This window comes from Podarcis gaigeae, assembly GCF_964106915.1.
Source record: "Podarcis gaigeae genome assembly, chromosome: 2".
Lineage (NCBI taxonomy): Eukaryota > Metazoa > Chordata > Lepidosauria > Squamata > Lacertidae > Podarcis > Podarcis gaigeae.
The window spans coordinates 37,212,128-37,227,804 of NC_139679.1; the positions used below are offsets into that span (position 1 = coordinate 37,212,128).

The 15,677-nt window shown below is 45.6% G+C and overlaps 1 protein-coding gene across 3 annotated transcripts in view; it reads left to right on the plus strand.

Annotated features, from left to right (window-relative positions):
* Positions 1-12,200, plus strand: part of SPHK1 (sphingosine kinase 1) — a 44,816-nt gene extending 32,616 nt beyond the window's left edge. For all 3 annotated transcript variants that reach the window (XM_083725846.1, XM_083725847.1, XM_083725848.1), the window contains 4 exons: positions 3,655-3,804; positions 5,303-5,397; positions 7,669-7,784; positions 10,947-12,200. In XM_083725846.1, coding sequence (XP_083581972.1) covers positions 3,655-3,804; positions 5,303-5,397; positions 7,669-7,784; positions 10,947-11,781 — 1,196 coding nt within the window. In that variant the 3' untranslated portion in view covers positions 11,782-12,200. The remainder of the gene's footprint in view (positions 1-3,654; positions 3,805-5,302; positions 5,398-7,668; positions 7,785-10,946) is intronic.
* The last annotated feature ends 3,477 nt before the right edge of the window (positions 12,201-15,677 follow it).

Below are 15,677 nucleotides of genomic sequence, written 5' to 3' on the forward strand. Positions count from 1 at the left end.
AGCTCCTGATAGCCGTATCATCCATCTATTTGTCTAGTTGTCTTTTAAAGCCATCCAAGCTGTTGGCTATCACTACGCCTTTTACTACATCCTTTTAACTAAGAAGCAAAACCTCCCAAATTGAATAAAGACCCAGTCAGGAAAACGAGTAAACTTGATCTTTTTTTGCCAGTTTTATCTGTGGTTTGGCTCCCCCTTGGGACATGATAGCAGCTTCATTCGTAACAATCTGTATCAGGAAGATAAATGGGATGAACTCTTAAGCTTTTGGGGTGGGGTAGGCAGGCAGGAAGAAGGAAAGGATGCGAAGCCACAAGCATCAGTCTTCCGCTTCTGAATCATTCATGTAGCTCAGTTTCTCAGCATCGCATACTGTAGTCCTATTAAAATAACAGAAGCGGAGCCTGGGATGGCCCTGTTTTGCAGGGTAGCAGTCAAAAAGATCTAGCTAGCAGCCAACATGTTGGAAACTAATTGGCACGCATGGTTAATTGGGTCTGATGATACTTTCTGAAAGCAACTGTAGCAACCCCTTAGCGTAGTTTCTGTGCCTGCTGCAGATGGGGGAAGGTGGTGATACTGCCTTTCTTTTGGGAACTGATATAATTAACTGCGCTATAGATGACAAACAGGTAGTGGGGTTGTCTCCTGGTTCTTGTTGAAGAACAATGCCACACCTGCTTGACATTAAACCAGCCTGTGCATTCCGCTTGGCTGGTAGTTTTATTAGCTGTGCCAAAGATGTTATCTGAAATGAAGCATAAGAGCTCAAAGCACTGATGGCACATTTTTAAGCACAGCTTTTATTTCCTTACGTTGGCGTTGTCCCTACGAAACTTTTGACATGGTTTCCGAGAGTCCCTCTGCTCTCCTTCTCCATGTGTTCAGTACCTAAGCTGTGTACACATCATCAGCTTTAAACAGAGCTAGGTCATTCATTTTCTCATTCAAAGCTGGTTTGGGTAAAAGGACATCAGAACATAGCGTTTCCTAAGAAACAAGTTAGATACAGGATAAATATGGATTGTGACCAATGTTGTGTGTACACTGCTTTTCAAACCAGCAGCAAGAACTCGCTGGATGCAGAGTAAACAACAGTCTATCCTATTTGGGGTCTCATCTACCCAAGAGATGTTTTGCAGTGCGCTACTTCAAAGGCATTTGAATTGGGAGTTACTTCCACCAGCCCCATCCGCCTCTTTTAATTTGTTCCAGAGAACTTCGTAACTAACACCATCTCTCATCGCAGCCCATTCCAACACCCAGCAAAAATATTTTAATTTTCCTACTTACTTCCTTTCCTGCTTGCCAATCATGCATCATGGGAGACCCATGATATGCAACAGGAAGGGGGAAGAGAGAATAGGGTGTGTTTGTGCAGGAAATTTTTTTGCATCATTTGTGCTGGGTTATCTGCCGGCTCTGATTGCTGAGCCAGTCTACAGAACAGTGAGACTGGAAAGTTGATAACTGGGTGGACTACATTGTGAGAAATCCTCTTTATGCCAGAGCATACAGAGGGGAAGAGGAAGGCAAGCTGCTCTTGGTTGATTGGAGGCATAAGGTAAATTACCTTTTCCTTTTTTTCTTTTAATTGCCCTACCATTCTGCATAAAAAGTCTTCAGGTCAACTCAGAACAATGTAAACAATTAAACAGCAAAACAACAACAACACCCCATCAAAATAACTAAGAGCAGCCAAAAATCTGCTGGAGAGATTTCTGGCTCAGGTCCGGTATTTTTTTTAAAAAAGTATTTTCCAATGTTGTACAATTGTGTTATAGCCTTTATTCTTTTTTTAAAAAATATATAAAGCAAAGTCCTAACAAGTCCTTTCCCACCTGGGAATACGTAGTTAGAAATTCTGTTTCTAAGCTGGGGATCCAAGAGATTGATTTACTGCCCAGTGGGACTCTCACCCTGCCCTAGCCATCTGTTTTGGTGGGTGAGCGGGAGGCGATTTGCACCAGTTGCAAGGGGTTACAGACCTGATACTTAAGATGAAAATCTGTACACCAGTGCAAATAATAATTAAAATATTATTTATTTAACATCTGAAATACTCTCCCCTCCCTTGGTTGGCAACAGCACCCAGCTGACTGCTCTAGGCAATAGGCATTGGTCAGAAGGAAAAGGGACCGAGGAGTTTCTTCACCCCTCTCTCAGAACTCTGCCTAATAACTCTCTAATAACTCTGCCACACCTCTCTAATAACTCTGCCACACCTTTCTGTCTTCATCTATTTGCTAGGATTTGCTGGTGTTGCATGCTGCTGAGTGACCATTCATTTCATAGGAAAATTGGTTGCTGGGTACAAAGCGCTGTTGCACTAATGTACAGCTTGCAGGCTTCCCAAATGCATCTGGTTGGCCATTGTGAGCATAGGATGCTGGACTAGACGGGCCATTGGCCTGATTCAACAGGCTCGTCTTAGATTATTTTGGTCTTGCAACCTCTCCTTAATGGGAGCTAACTGAACACACCACCCAAACTTTCAGAAATTGATTCCCACCTCCACCCTCAAAGGAAGAGGCCTTATGTAAGGCAGGGCAGGCGGTGGGCAGAATCTATTGGTCAGTCTTCCTTTGCAAACCATCCATAGGTTGCTGTCTCTCAGTTGCTGAAATAAAGTTGACAGGGAACCCAGTCGTGTATTTCTTCTGCGAAAGGGTTGTGAGCGCCATTTTGGTGCAGACCACAATTCCCAATTATGTCAGGAAAGGAGGTCTGTTGTATTTTCTCCCCCAAAGGAAACCAAAGCTGAGCCTTGCTATCCTTGAAACATCTTTGCACATGGGAAGGTTGGGAGTGTGCAACAGGGAGAAGAGTTTTGCCTCCATTCCTGATGGTTGCATCTGCTTCTCCATTTAATTTCATTTATTCATTGTTTAAACTCTGGAACTCGGCTTGAGTGGTCAAGCAAATGAAAATATTTGGTTTGTTTTTTTTAATGTATGAGGCCAGAATAAGAAAAGTAGAGGTAGAAGCCTTAGTCCATGATGCTACCCTTGTGCAAATTAATTGAAACAATGTAGTTTAATTTTTTTTATTGTATAAAACTCACATATAAATGTACAAAACTCACATATACATACATTAGTAACTGATATGACCACTGCTATTTTTAAGCAGCATTTGAAGACGGTTTGGCATGGAGTCTACTATTTTCGAACAGTCACTGTTGATTTTCAGATCCCTGTACTACACTTGAATCTGCGCCTGAATGAGCTTCTCCATAGTTGCACAGTCTACAGCACGGAGGCGACTTTTGCATATAGACCACAAATTCTCCAATGGGATTTACGTCCAGGGAATTCCCTAGCCAATCAAGTACCTGTATTTGCTGCTCTGTCATGAATTTCTTCACCACTTTCAATGTGTGACAGGGGGGCTAGGTCCTGCTTCAGTATCCCAGTACCATTAGGATACTTCTTTTCCAGCTCTGGAATAACCCTCTTGTAGAACCTCAATATATTGTGGTGAGCGCATCATTCCTTCTATTGGCTGCAGGCTTCCGACACCATAATGATTAACTCACTTTTCGTGTTTGTTTTGAGTACAGGATTATGAGTAAGATAGAAAACATGCTTTGTTTCAATTAATTTGCACAAGGGTGTAATTCCCGATCTCCCCACCTCTGTTGTCTTTGTGCAGAAGCCACCTTTGGGCTACTCTCCCGGCCCTGCCAGGTGATGGTGTTGCTGAATCCACGCAGCGGGTCAGGCCGGGCCCTGCAGCTATTCAAGTCCCAAGTTCAGCCGATGCTGACGGAAGCCAACATAGGATTCAGCATGTTTATAACTGGTAAGTCTTGTGCCTGAACAAGGCCACTGTGAAAACTGCAGTCTCTCTCTGGAATGACAGAGGACAATGCATGCACCAAGATGGCTGGAGCCCCACAAAAGTGGTTGTGCTCAAACCTTTATGTACAGCTCTGCTCTGACCCAGCCACCCACACCTGTGATATTGCTGGCACTGCCAAACTGGAGGACACTCCTTTGCTCAACTGTCTGGGTAGCTAATATTCTAAGGCAGCCTCCCCCAATCTGGTTGGACTCCCAACTCTCGCCATCCCCTGCCAGCCTGGCTGATGGTCGGGATCTGGAGAGCACCAGGTTGGGGAAGGCTGATCTAGCAGGATCACGGCCTGCCCCGTTTAATTACAGTGCCACCTACGTGTGAGCAGAAGAGTTAAAAATGCAGGTATAGGCTTGACAAGGCTCTAATCTTAGATTTTTTGCAGGGAAAGGAAACCCAAATAACTCTTCCCTCCAGCCCAACTCAGGTTGACCCTTTTCTGCAGAGTGCTGCTTTGTGAGCGTGGCTGTGATTTCACTGATTTCAAAGTGCAGCAAACTTTGCTGTAAAGGCCTGGCTGATCCTGTTCATCCCATTCCAAGAAGAGATGGGAGGAGAGAACAACTCCTTGTTACACACATTTTTTGAGATGCCCGTCCTCTTCAGTTCATAACCTAATTCGATGAAACATTGCTTCAAACCAGCTTGCCATTCCATCAAATAGGATTGGCACAGGTAGCATTCCATTTGACATCAAATGATGGCCAGGAAGAACACATTTTGCCACTGCTTGGAGATAGGATTGTCCTGCCTCACCTGTAGTGTGAAGTATGGTCCTTCTGTCAACTATCCCCACTTCCCCCTGCCCAATCAAATTTGTTTTGCTTTTCTCAATTTCGTGTGTGTGGGCGGGGGAGAGAAATGTCATTTCCAGAAGGCTGAGTGGACTAGTCCAAGAGGTTCATTCTACTTTTTAGTTCTATTTCCCTACTTGGTAAAGGTTTAGCCAAGAGTAAGGCAAGAGTAAGGTCCTGCCAACCTAGCAGTTCGAAAGCACATCAAAGTGCAAGTAGATAAATAGGTACCGCTCCAGCAGGAAGGTAAACGGCGTTTCCGTGTGCTGCTCTGGTTCGCCAGAAGCGGCTTAGTCATGCTGGCCACATGACCCGGAAGCTGAATGCCGGCTCCCTCGGCCAATAAAGCGAGATGAGCACCAAAACCCCAGAGTCAGCCACGACTGGACCTAATGGTCAGGGGTCCCTTTACCTTTAAGACAAGAGGAGGATGATTAACAGTTCTCTGTGTGTAAGAATGTGCATTCTCAGCTCTTCCTGACAGGGAATACTCACTGCCACACTCCTGATAGCTGTTGGCTCCACTTTCCACAACAATAATACTGCCAGCCTGCCCCCCCAGCAATAATAGGAACCCTTAGAGGATGCAAAACTATATCCCCCTGGGACATAACATACAAGTCATACATGCTCATTGTCTTTGTTGCTAGAGAAGAACAACCACGCTTGGGATCTGGTGAGGAAGACGGACTTATCCATGTACAGCGCCTTGGTCATTATGGCTGGGGACGGCTTGCTATATGAGGTAAGGGGGGCAAGTGGGATCCGGCGAACTATGGGCTCCCTTGCCTGTTGTGTCATAGCACCACAGTGCGCCTCCCATCACCAAAGACCGGATGCTGCCCAAGGTGGGCCCACGTTTAATGGTTGTAAAGGATTTTGCTACTTATTCCGATGAGACCTTCTGGCCCACTGCAGTGCAAAGTGTCTGGGAAGGCGACTGTACTTTGGAGGCGGGTGGGAACTGGCAAGGATTGCAAATCCAGTCTTGGACAGTGAAAGTCTGCAGGTCACAGTTCTCCCACTGTCTTGCAGTTATTGAAATGTCCTCCTCCTGCTGCACAGTGGGAAACAGATATGGGAACCCAATTCCATATTCAGTCTGGTAAGTGTATGGCAGCACTGGCCAGAAAGGATTTAAATTAGAAGGAGGTTGTCAAGATAAACGAGGGAAGGCCTCCAATGTATGTTTGTAAATTTCATATGGGTAGCTTTTAAAATGTGGAAACTAATGCCTAACATTGACTTCAATTCATATTAAATATTTGCGTGTTTCCCCTCCCCCACCAAAGTTTGCACCTTTGATTCATGTTGCATGGCAGCAATCAAATGATAAACCCATACTAAACTTGCAACCCTTTCCTTAAAGAGAGTCGTGGGAAATTTCTGTATGGTTGCAGGTTGTGCTGCACAAGGCAAAATCTAGAAGTTTCTGCTTCAGAAACTGATAGAATACCCACCCCCTTCCTTTTTCTTAAAGGGTCTTCCCAGTCTTCATGGCTATGGGAAAATATTTGAGAACAATAAGCAGCCTGCTAATGGCGAAGCGATCCAAAAGTTGCAATGTTCAATAGAAGTGCAGCTTAAATGCAGGTTCTGATGCAGAACTCCAAGGTGCTACTGTGTTCTTGTTTTGTGAATGTGGAGTGTATACGGTTTCCAATGGTGGGTTCAATCCATGCATTTGACTGCAGGGTCATTCCATATCAAGAGATCCAACTTCTTTACTTCATGTCATCCAATTTTCTTAATATTTTGTATGCACACTTGTTGAATGATCAAAACTAAGTTGAGATACGTCAAATTCGGTTACATATGTATTTTGTTGCAATTTTCATGAAGTACTAACAATACTTTCAAAGTGTGTGTTCTATAACACAACAACAAGCTATCACTCTGTTTTAGAACACATTTTTAAAAGAAAAGCCTGGCTAGCTTTTCAGATACCTTTTAATTACATAACTTTCTAAAGAAATGCCTGAATTAACTGATATTACAGTCTGAAGTTTTGTTTTTTCTGTTATATTTTACTCCAAGAAGACCCATTTATCCTAAATAGAAGCCAATTAAGGCAGACATGTATGTACAAAATATTTTCCCCCAGTGTGATCCCATGATGAAATATTGCAGGTAGATCTTAGAAATATGAAATAAGCAATATTTTTGGGGGGAAATCTATAATCCTATTAATTTTTAATCACTTTTTAAAATTTTGTAACCTAAATTTTAAATTTAAGTTACAAGTCCATCTTGTGACATATCATATTAAAGCCCATGAAGTTCTGAAGAGATTGGTGTTCTTGATTTTGATGTATCTCAATGCTGGGCTCAGCTTTTAAAGTTTTTGTGTAGTCTGACAAGGCCAAAATTGTCAATTTTTTGAAATTTCAGGCCCTCATAACTCAAAAATGGGATGGGATAAAAAGCTAAATTTTTAGATTTATATTTAGTTTTGATCATTCAACAAGAGTACAAAACATTCAGAAAAATGGATGACATGAGGTAACAAAGTTGGATCACTTGATATGGAATAACCCTACAGTGAATGGAAAGCTTGACTATTTGAACTGGTAGAAGTTAGGTATGACCAGCCTTCCAATGACAGAATGCTCTGACAAGAGTTTGGGAATAGCTTGACTGAACTCTCACCTGTAGCGTATTCTTTATTACTGTCCTCTCATTTCAAATAATGTAACTACGAGGTGTGCCTGGAACACACACTCCTCTAGTAACACAATCCTGTGCATGTCCAAGCAGAATTGAGTCCCATTGAATTCAGTGAGATGTACTCTTAGAAAGGTGTGTATAAACCAGCAGGTTTTGCGTGCAGATTTTTAGAGTTTGATTTGCAGTACCTCTGTGTACATAATCTAAGGCCTGACCCCCCTAAGACTGGAGTTTTAAATGGACTGGTCACTTCTGTGCTGACCAAGCCAAGTCAGAGGTGGAAAAAACCCCTTGTTCCCTTGTCCTTTCCTTTCCAGTAAGCCCTTTTGCTACCTGTACTTTTTTGTAGGTGATAAATGGACTGATGGAGCGCCCCGACTGGGAATCTGCTATCCAGAAGCCTCTTGCCATCCTCCCAGGAGGTTCTGGGAATGCCCTGGCTGCTTCTCTCAATCACTACATGAGGTAAGGCATCTCCGGCGGTTGGACCCGTGGCAGCTCTGCATGTGTGTTTCCAGGGCCGGCCCTACCATCAGGCAGGGGGAGGTGGCTGTCTCAAATGAATGCTGTGGGTCAAGAAGAAGCAGTGGCAAGGTGCTGGAGGAGGACAGGGTCAAGTATGCCACACAGCTTGCCCTATACCTGCTCAACTAACCTGGTGTTCTCAGGTGGAAGATTCCATTTCCTCTTCAATGCTGGGGGCAGATTCACCCGCCAGCTTTGCTGGCTTTGGCACTAACAAATCGTGGAGTTTGGGTGTGTGCACTATCCAGCTTCAGGCAGCAAAATGTACCCATAATTGCATGTGTGAAGTTTGGCTCCTGGGGCTTCTCCATCCTAGGAACCTCATGCCTTGGGGTAAGTGAGGATGCGTGAAACTGCTTCCCGCCCATTTGGCTTATGGCACATGCTGAACTGGTGGTGTGCTGGTGCCACTACCAACAGAATCCTATTTGTGCACACCTCGCTTTACAGTTGGCTAAAAGCATGAAATTGTGTGTGTGTGTAGTGGCACTAGCACATGGCTGATTTCTAGCAGCCACCACAGTTATGTTGAGGTCCAAGCAATGTTGGGAGTTTCCAGAACAGCCCCTCCACTTTCTCTCTTAATGCTGAATTAACTTTCTTTTGTCAATCTAAAATTTATGGTGTTTAAAAAGATGCAGGAGCCCCAATACAGTTCCCACATTGGAGGAAAACATGAAAGGTGGGTCATGGGGCAGCATGATTTCAAAGGCTACATAGGGTGAGAGTGAGCAAAGGGCATCTCCCGCTCTCATCCAAAAAGCCAGCCCACATTCCACACTGAGTGCTCAGGGCTGTATATGAGCACTGAGTGGTTAAATAAAAACAGATCCTGCATGAAGGCTAAGTTGTGTGGTGCAATGGTAAGCTGCAAAGTCGCAGATATCCTTTTGCAGGCTTCTGTTCTGCAAGGAATAGAAGGGCAAGGAGACATTCAGAAAACCAAAACTCTATGGGAACCCCCCGTCTTTTGCTCATTCTGACGTTCTACCAGGCTTGCAGCTGGACCAAGATTGGTACCTGCCCCTGCCCTGTTTATTGCACCTCTTTCTGCTTAGTGGGGCTGGCAAGGCAGCTGCACTTGACAGACTTCCCTTGACAACCAATGGTGTCTTGTAATCTCCTACCACTGCTGTCAAAGAGGAAGGGCATCAGGGGGACAATGTGCATTCACAAAAGAAGCTTAATTACAGGTCTTCAGCTCAGGTTTCGATCTGCTCCCTGCAATCCCAACCAACATCCCCCAGCCCTGGCCTCTGCCCCTTCCACAGCTGGCCACCTTTCCCATCTGCTCTGTGACTAATCCTCCTTTCTTAGTGGGCTTCATCTTGAGGAGGGAGGGGAGAGGCAATGAGGTGGGTTGAGGGTGTCGCTAATGGGCGTTTCTCTCCCTGTCCTGCTGGCTCAGCCACCTGGCTCCTGCACCCCAGCTAACGCTGCTGTGTAATTCTCAGGGCAATAAGGCTTTGAGAGCATATCTGGGCCCAGTCATGCCTAAGACACTGACACAGGGGTAACCAAGCTGGTGCCTTCCAGATGTTTCAAGAAACCCTTCAGGCCCACCATCTTGCTTGCTCTTCTTAAAAGTTAAATAGTGTTGCTTTGCTCACCTGTAATATCTTATTGTAGGGGAATCTGCAGCCCCTTTGGAGATGACGGATTTTGTACAGTAACAACACTAAATGGCAGCAGGGGGAATTACCGGGTGTATAGCTCATCTGTAAAGCATGTGATTCTCATAGAAAATGCCCTATGTTCAATTCCTGACCTCTCCAGGCAAGACTGGGGAAGGCTCCTACCTTGAAACCTTGCAGAAAATAGTGAGCTAAACAGATCAAACCTCTGGTATCCTCTGTATGGAAGCCTAGTTTTCTCCTGCCACCAAAGTGGCAACATTGACCTCTCCCTCCCTACTGGTTTTCAGTAGATGTTGTGAATCAGATGCCTGGAAGATCTTTAAGCACTTGATAATGGATATAAACATTCACTTATAAAACCTAGCACTGTAGAAACTCATCTTTGGGTCATTCTTTTTTTACCCTGATCTTCCACCAACATGGTTCCCAGAGCCACATTCATGAAATTGTCCTTTTATGCTGCAAGCCTGTCGGTAGGGGCTAAGGGGGAAACCAGCAAACCCAGGTAGTAGTTCTGTACTGTTGTTGTTTAGTCATGTCAGACTCTTCGTGACCCCATGGACCAGAGCATGCCAAGCACTCCTGTCTTCAGTTCTGTATAGTAGTCTGTATAATGAACGGCTTGAATGGAAATGCTTCAGGGTCAAGAACAGGTCAATTGGAGCTAGTTTCTCCGCAGAGCCGATGCCCTTGGCCCTGCTTCCCATCTCCCACTGCTGCCTCTAGGTGTGCCTTTGCCCCAAAGGCGCATCAGCTAAGAAGCCATAATGGGACACCCACAAATCCCTACTTGTGGGGGGGGCACTTTTGATGAATCATGTTGGTGGGGAGAGTCAAGTGCCCTCTGGTCACTCTAGCTAGTCTCAGATGATGAAACCTGACAGCTGCAATATGGCGCTGCTCCCTTGTCCATCTGCTGCTGCATCCCAGCCCCGTTTTTCATGCGGCTACAAGGGGCTGTTGGGACAACGGGCTGCCTATAGAATGCTTGAGAGAACAGAACCCTGATACTGTGTTTCCTGTGTGATGACCTAGCTCAGTGTTTCCCAACCTTGGGCCTCCAGCTGTTTTTGAACTACAATTCCCACCATCCCTGACCACTGGTCTTGCTAGCTAGGGATGATGGGAGTTGTAGTCCAAAAACAGCTGGAGGCCCAAGGTTGGGAAACACTGACCTAGCTGAAGCGAAACCACCACTGTATGGTTGACTCCCACACCAGAGGTACCACTGTACTGGCAGCACACAAGGACACCAAAGCAGGAGTCCAAAAACTGTTTTGTCCCAGCCCCCACCCTGTGGAAGAGGAAGGTAAATTGGACCTTTGACTTTCAGGAGAGGAGACCTTTTGTGCAACCACTTCTTTATTTGACCATATTTCAGCCCCAGCCCGTTTCCGCACTACCCTTGGGCTGGCCCCTTCCGTGCCACTGTTTTCACGTGCTCCCTTTCTTTCTCCTGCTGCAGCAAGGGCCACTTCAACAAGGAGGAGCTGCTCATGAACTGCACTTACTTCCTCTGCAAAGGCCTGCACGCCCCCATGGATCTCATGTCCCTCCACACGGCTTCAGGCAAGCGACTCTTCTCCTTTCTGAGCTTCGGCTGGGGCTTCATCTCCGACGTGGACATTGCCAGCGAGAGGTACCGCAAGCTGGGAGGCGCCCGCTTCACCGTGGGCACGTTCCAGCTCCTGACGACGCTCCAGGTCTACAAGGGCCGCCTCTCCTACCTGCCCTGCGGCGACCAGAGCCCCAGCCCTGGCTCTTCGCCCTCTGCGGTGGGACACGGCTCCTCGTCGGCGCTGCACTCCGAACAGTTCTCCTTCAGCAGCAAGAAGTCCCTCTACAGCTGCTTCCCGTCGGTCTCTTCGTGCGCCAGCAGCAAGAGCTGTTTGCTCGAGGACTCCTTGCTGGTACCCTTTGAGCAGCCCGTTCCTGAGCACTGGACTGTAGCCCCGGAGGAGGAGTTTGTCTCCATCATTTGCATCCAACACTCCCACCTGGGAGCAGACCTCCTGTTGGCCCCCCAAGCCAAGCTGTACGACGATGCCATCCACCTCTTCTATGTCACAGCAGGGGTCTCCCGGCTTTCCATGGTCAAGTTTTTCATGGCCATGGATAAAGGGACGCACCTGGCGCTCAACAGCCCCTACCTCCACTATGTGCCTATCAAAGCTTTTCGGCTCGAGCCCCTGGTGCGCAAGGGCTCCATGACTGTGGATGGGGAAGTGCTGCCCTGCGAACCCGTGCAAGGTCAAATGCACAGGCGGCTTGCCCGCGTCATCAGTAGCACAGGGAGCTGAAGGGGCGGGGTGGGAGGACCCCCGATGCTGCACATCATCAACACTATCTCTGGCAGGGATAATTCTCAGGGGAAACTTGGCTTGCAGAGCCATTTTTTGAAACTACAACACGAGTAATGGTGGAGCCTATCCTCCGGTGGGCATAAGACTCTCACTCTTCCCTGCAGTTTCAATGTCTTCCTGCTCTGCACTGCCCAGAAGAAGAGATGAAGCAGGTCTCCAAGACCATAGCTCTGTTTTGCCTCTCCATCCAATATCAAACCTTCTATGCACACCAACTGCGGCTGAAGCAGAGAACCTGCTGTCATCCCAATGCAGTGGCTACGTGAATAAAAATGCCTCAGTCCAATGCCACTTTGGGGACCACTTTTAATCCTCCTGTAATTTTTTTTTTAAATAAACTCACTCTCTCACACACACCCAAAGTTGTATGTAGCAGCAGATTATATTCTTAAGGAGAGATGGAATAAAGATTAGTGCTTTTTTTCTTTTGGGAAAAAAGGTAATTCTTGAAAAATTAAGGTTAAAATGATGCTAGCAGTAATCTTGATGCTAAGTTTTAGGTGGTTCTTTTGGAAAGAAAGTGCATCTTAACAAATCCTTTAGTCTTGCCTGCAAATGAGGGGTGGGTGGGTAACACTGGCCTAATGAGAGAGCTGCTAACTTTCTTCCATAGTGGGCACACCAACAAACTGACCTGCTTGCCACTTTCCTACCATACTATGGCAAAACTAGCACCTTAATTTGGACTAAACTGACACCTCTGCTTTTCTCAAGATATCCAGTATATCATCTCGCAGACGCATGCTAGGATGGTAAAAAGATAAGAAATGTATTGCCAAAAATGGCTGAAATGATTCCTGTCCATCTTTTCATAGTTATTCATTAGGTAAATGCAGACAAAATCAAAGCGGTCCATGAAGGGTCCTAACGGAAAAGTGTGAGAGGTACCCACACATGAAGGTGGAACCAACATTACTATACTTGCACACCAACCTACTGGTGAAAGATTCAAATAATGTACAAGGATTCTTTATTTTAGAAAGTTAAGATTAATAGTACAACTGCTTTTAAAGCTGGTGTTCTCTCCCTCACCTCACACACATTCTCCTACCAAAAAAGTAGACAGGAGGATTTATTGTTAGCTTTCGACTTGTGGTCCTAGTGCTAGCTGAGGCAGATAGGAGTTACGAATGCAACATCAGCTGGTGGGCCACAGGTTAACTATGTTTGCTAAAAAGCAAGCAGCAATACAGATCTCATGATGCAGGAGACATACTTTAGGTAAAGAAATAAGAAGATTAAGTCGTCGGATGGGCAGTGATCCTGATTTCATAACTCTCAGAGCAGTTGCAAGAATCATCCCTTAAATATTTAGTATCAAATTCATGGAATTGACACAAAAACAGTTACCAATGTTTTGCTACCGATTTCTGGGCACTGCAGTTTTAAGACTGAGATTGAACAAACTGGAACATGTCCAGTGGAGGGGGCAACTAAGGAGCTGAGAGCTCAGGTGACCAAGTCCTTATACAAAAAAGGTTGGTGGCATTGGATAGGGTTAGAGAAGAGAAAAATAAAGGACTACAATAGCCATCTTTAAATATTTGCAGGGCTGTCACATAAGATGATGGAGCACGTTTGTTTTCTGTAGTTGAAGATGGGACCGAAACCACATGCCCTGAATTTCAAGGAAGTGGCTTTGGACTAAACATTAGAGAACCGCCTGATTGTATAAGCTATCTGACAGTGGAACAGACACTGTCTTAGAAGGTGGTGGATTCTCCTGCATTATAAGTTTATGGGCAGAGGCTGGATGGTCACCTATCAGGGATGCTGTAGTAGCAGGAAGTTGGCCCACACAGCCTTTGAGATCCCTTCGAGCTCTATGATGCTATGAAATCACATTTGAGTTTATGCAGAATGTGTTTACATTAGTAAAGGTAAAGGTAAAGGTACCCCTGCCCGTACGGGCCAGTCTTGACAGACTCTGGGGTTGTGCGCCCATCTCACTTAAGAGGCCAGGGGCCAGCGCTGTCCGGAGACACTTCCGGGTCACGTGGCCAGCGTGACATCGCTGCTCTGGCGCGCCAGAGCCGCACACGGAAACGCCGTTTACCTTCCCGTTGGTAAGCGGTCCCTATTTATCTACTTGCACCCGGAGATGCTTTCGAACTGCTAGGTTGGCAGTCGCTGGGACCGAGCAGCGGGAGCGCACCCTGCCGCAGGGATTCGAACCGCCGACCTTTCGATCGGCAAGTCCTAGGCGCTGAGGCTTTAACCCACAGCGCCACCTGCGTCCCAGTTTACATTAGTACATTACCATATTTATTGTTTTTATCCTACAATTAGCTTTGATTGTACAGTGGTACCTTGGTTTATGAACTTAATCCATTCCGGAAGTCCATTCTTAAACCAAAGCGTTCTTAAACCAATGTGTGCTTTCTCATAGCAGCAGGGGACTCAATTTACAAATGGAACACACACAACAGGAAGCGAAACATGTTCTGCTTCCAAGGCAAAGTTCACAAACCAAAACACCTACTTCCAGGTTTGCAGCGTTCTTAATCCAAGTTGTTCATAAACTAAGCTGCTCTTAAACCAAGGTACCACTGCAATAGAGACATTAAGCCAAGATTTTATAGATAAAGCTGTATGCTGTAGCACATACACTAGCTCTTAGAAGGTTTGTTATAACTGAAGCCAGTGTATGGTCCTTGTGACAAGAGCCACAAATGGACCTCAGCATTTTAAGAAACCAGTCTGAATGCCTGGATTTTTCAGCAAAGGCAATGGCTTGGTCTCCCACCCTGCCTTATATTAAAACTGCTGGAGATTCTGCCCTTATGGTGATGGGGCCCGGGGTCTGGAGGCCTCTGCAACATATACTGGATATACATTGCTTTGAAGCCAGGCTGGTGCACAAGATAGCACAGAATCCCAGGGGACACGGAGCATAAAAGGTTATGCAGAGGCCAGACGTATAGCGGTATGAGCAGTCTCCACTCATACATTCTGCCTCTACAAAGAAAAAAAGGGTGATCAGATTGCAGAGCATACATGGGGGGTGGGTGGGTTGGGGTTTGCAGTCTTATCACACCAGGCAACAGCGGAACTAATCTTCAGTAGACTGAAGAATGGAGATTGTGATGAAACATATTGAAAGGTGGGGAAGAAGAGACACTCTTTCTTACCCATATCTCTTATATAAAAACCCTTGAAAAACCACAGTCAAACTCGCATTTTTTTGTTTAAAACACCCCAGTCAGTTAAGACTGCATCAGTTCTTATTTGAAAGCAATGAATGATGACTAGCTAGTTCAATTTACATGGAAAAAAGTAAACATGATGCACAGCTCAGCACAGTGCTGAGTGGCATGTTTACTGGAGCAAAGGAACTGGCTTATACATTTTTTCTGGAATGTCTAGTTCTTTCACCCCAGATAACAAATTCATATGTTTGTGTCTGACCTGTATAACCACAGCAGTCATGTGGTTTGAATGCTCCTCTATACCTTGATTGCACTGTCTGCCTCCTGACTCGTATTCCTGGAAGAGAACAGAAACTAGATGATCAGAAAATGTGTAAAGAAAGAAAGAAAACCAACCCTTCCAGATATTAGTTTTACATGGTCATGAATCACTACTGCTAGGGTCAGTGAGTACCACCACAGAATTTTAGTCAGCTGATATTTAATAATGCTGTTTACATTTGATGACCTTTCCAAATAACATTTTACTTTCTGACCCAATGTGGGGCCAGGGAGGCTGAGCGAGGACACAACATGGAATGCTGAGAGTTGGACATTAGGATTTACATGTGCACAGGACTTGCTGTGTCCTGACATTCCTCTCATCAACTGGGCAACTTAAGATTCCAGTTGCCATGGTTGAAG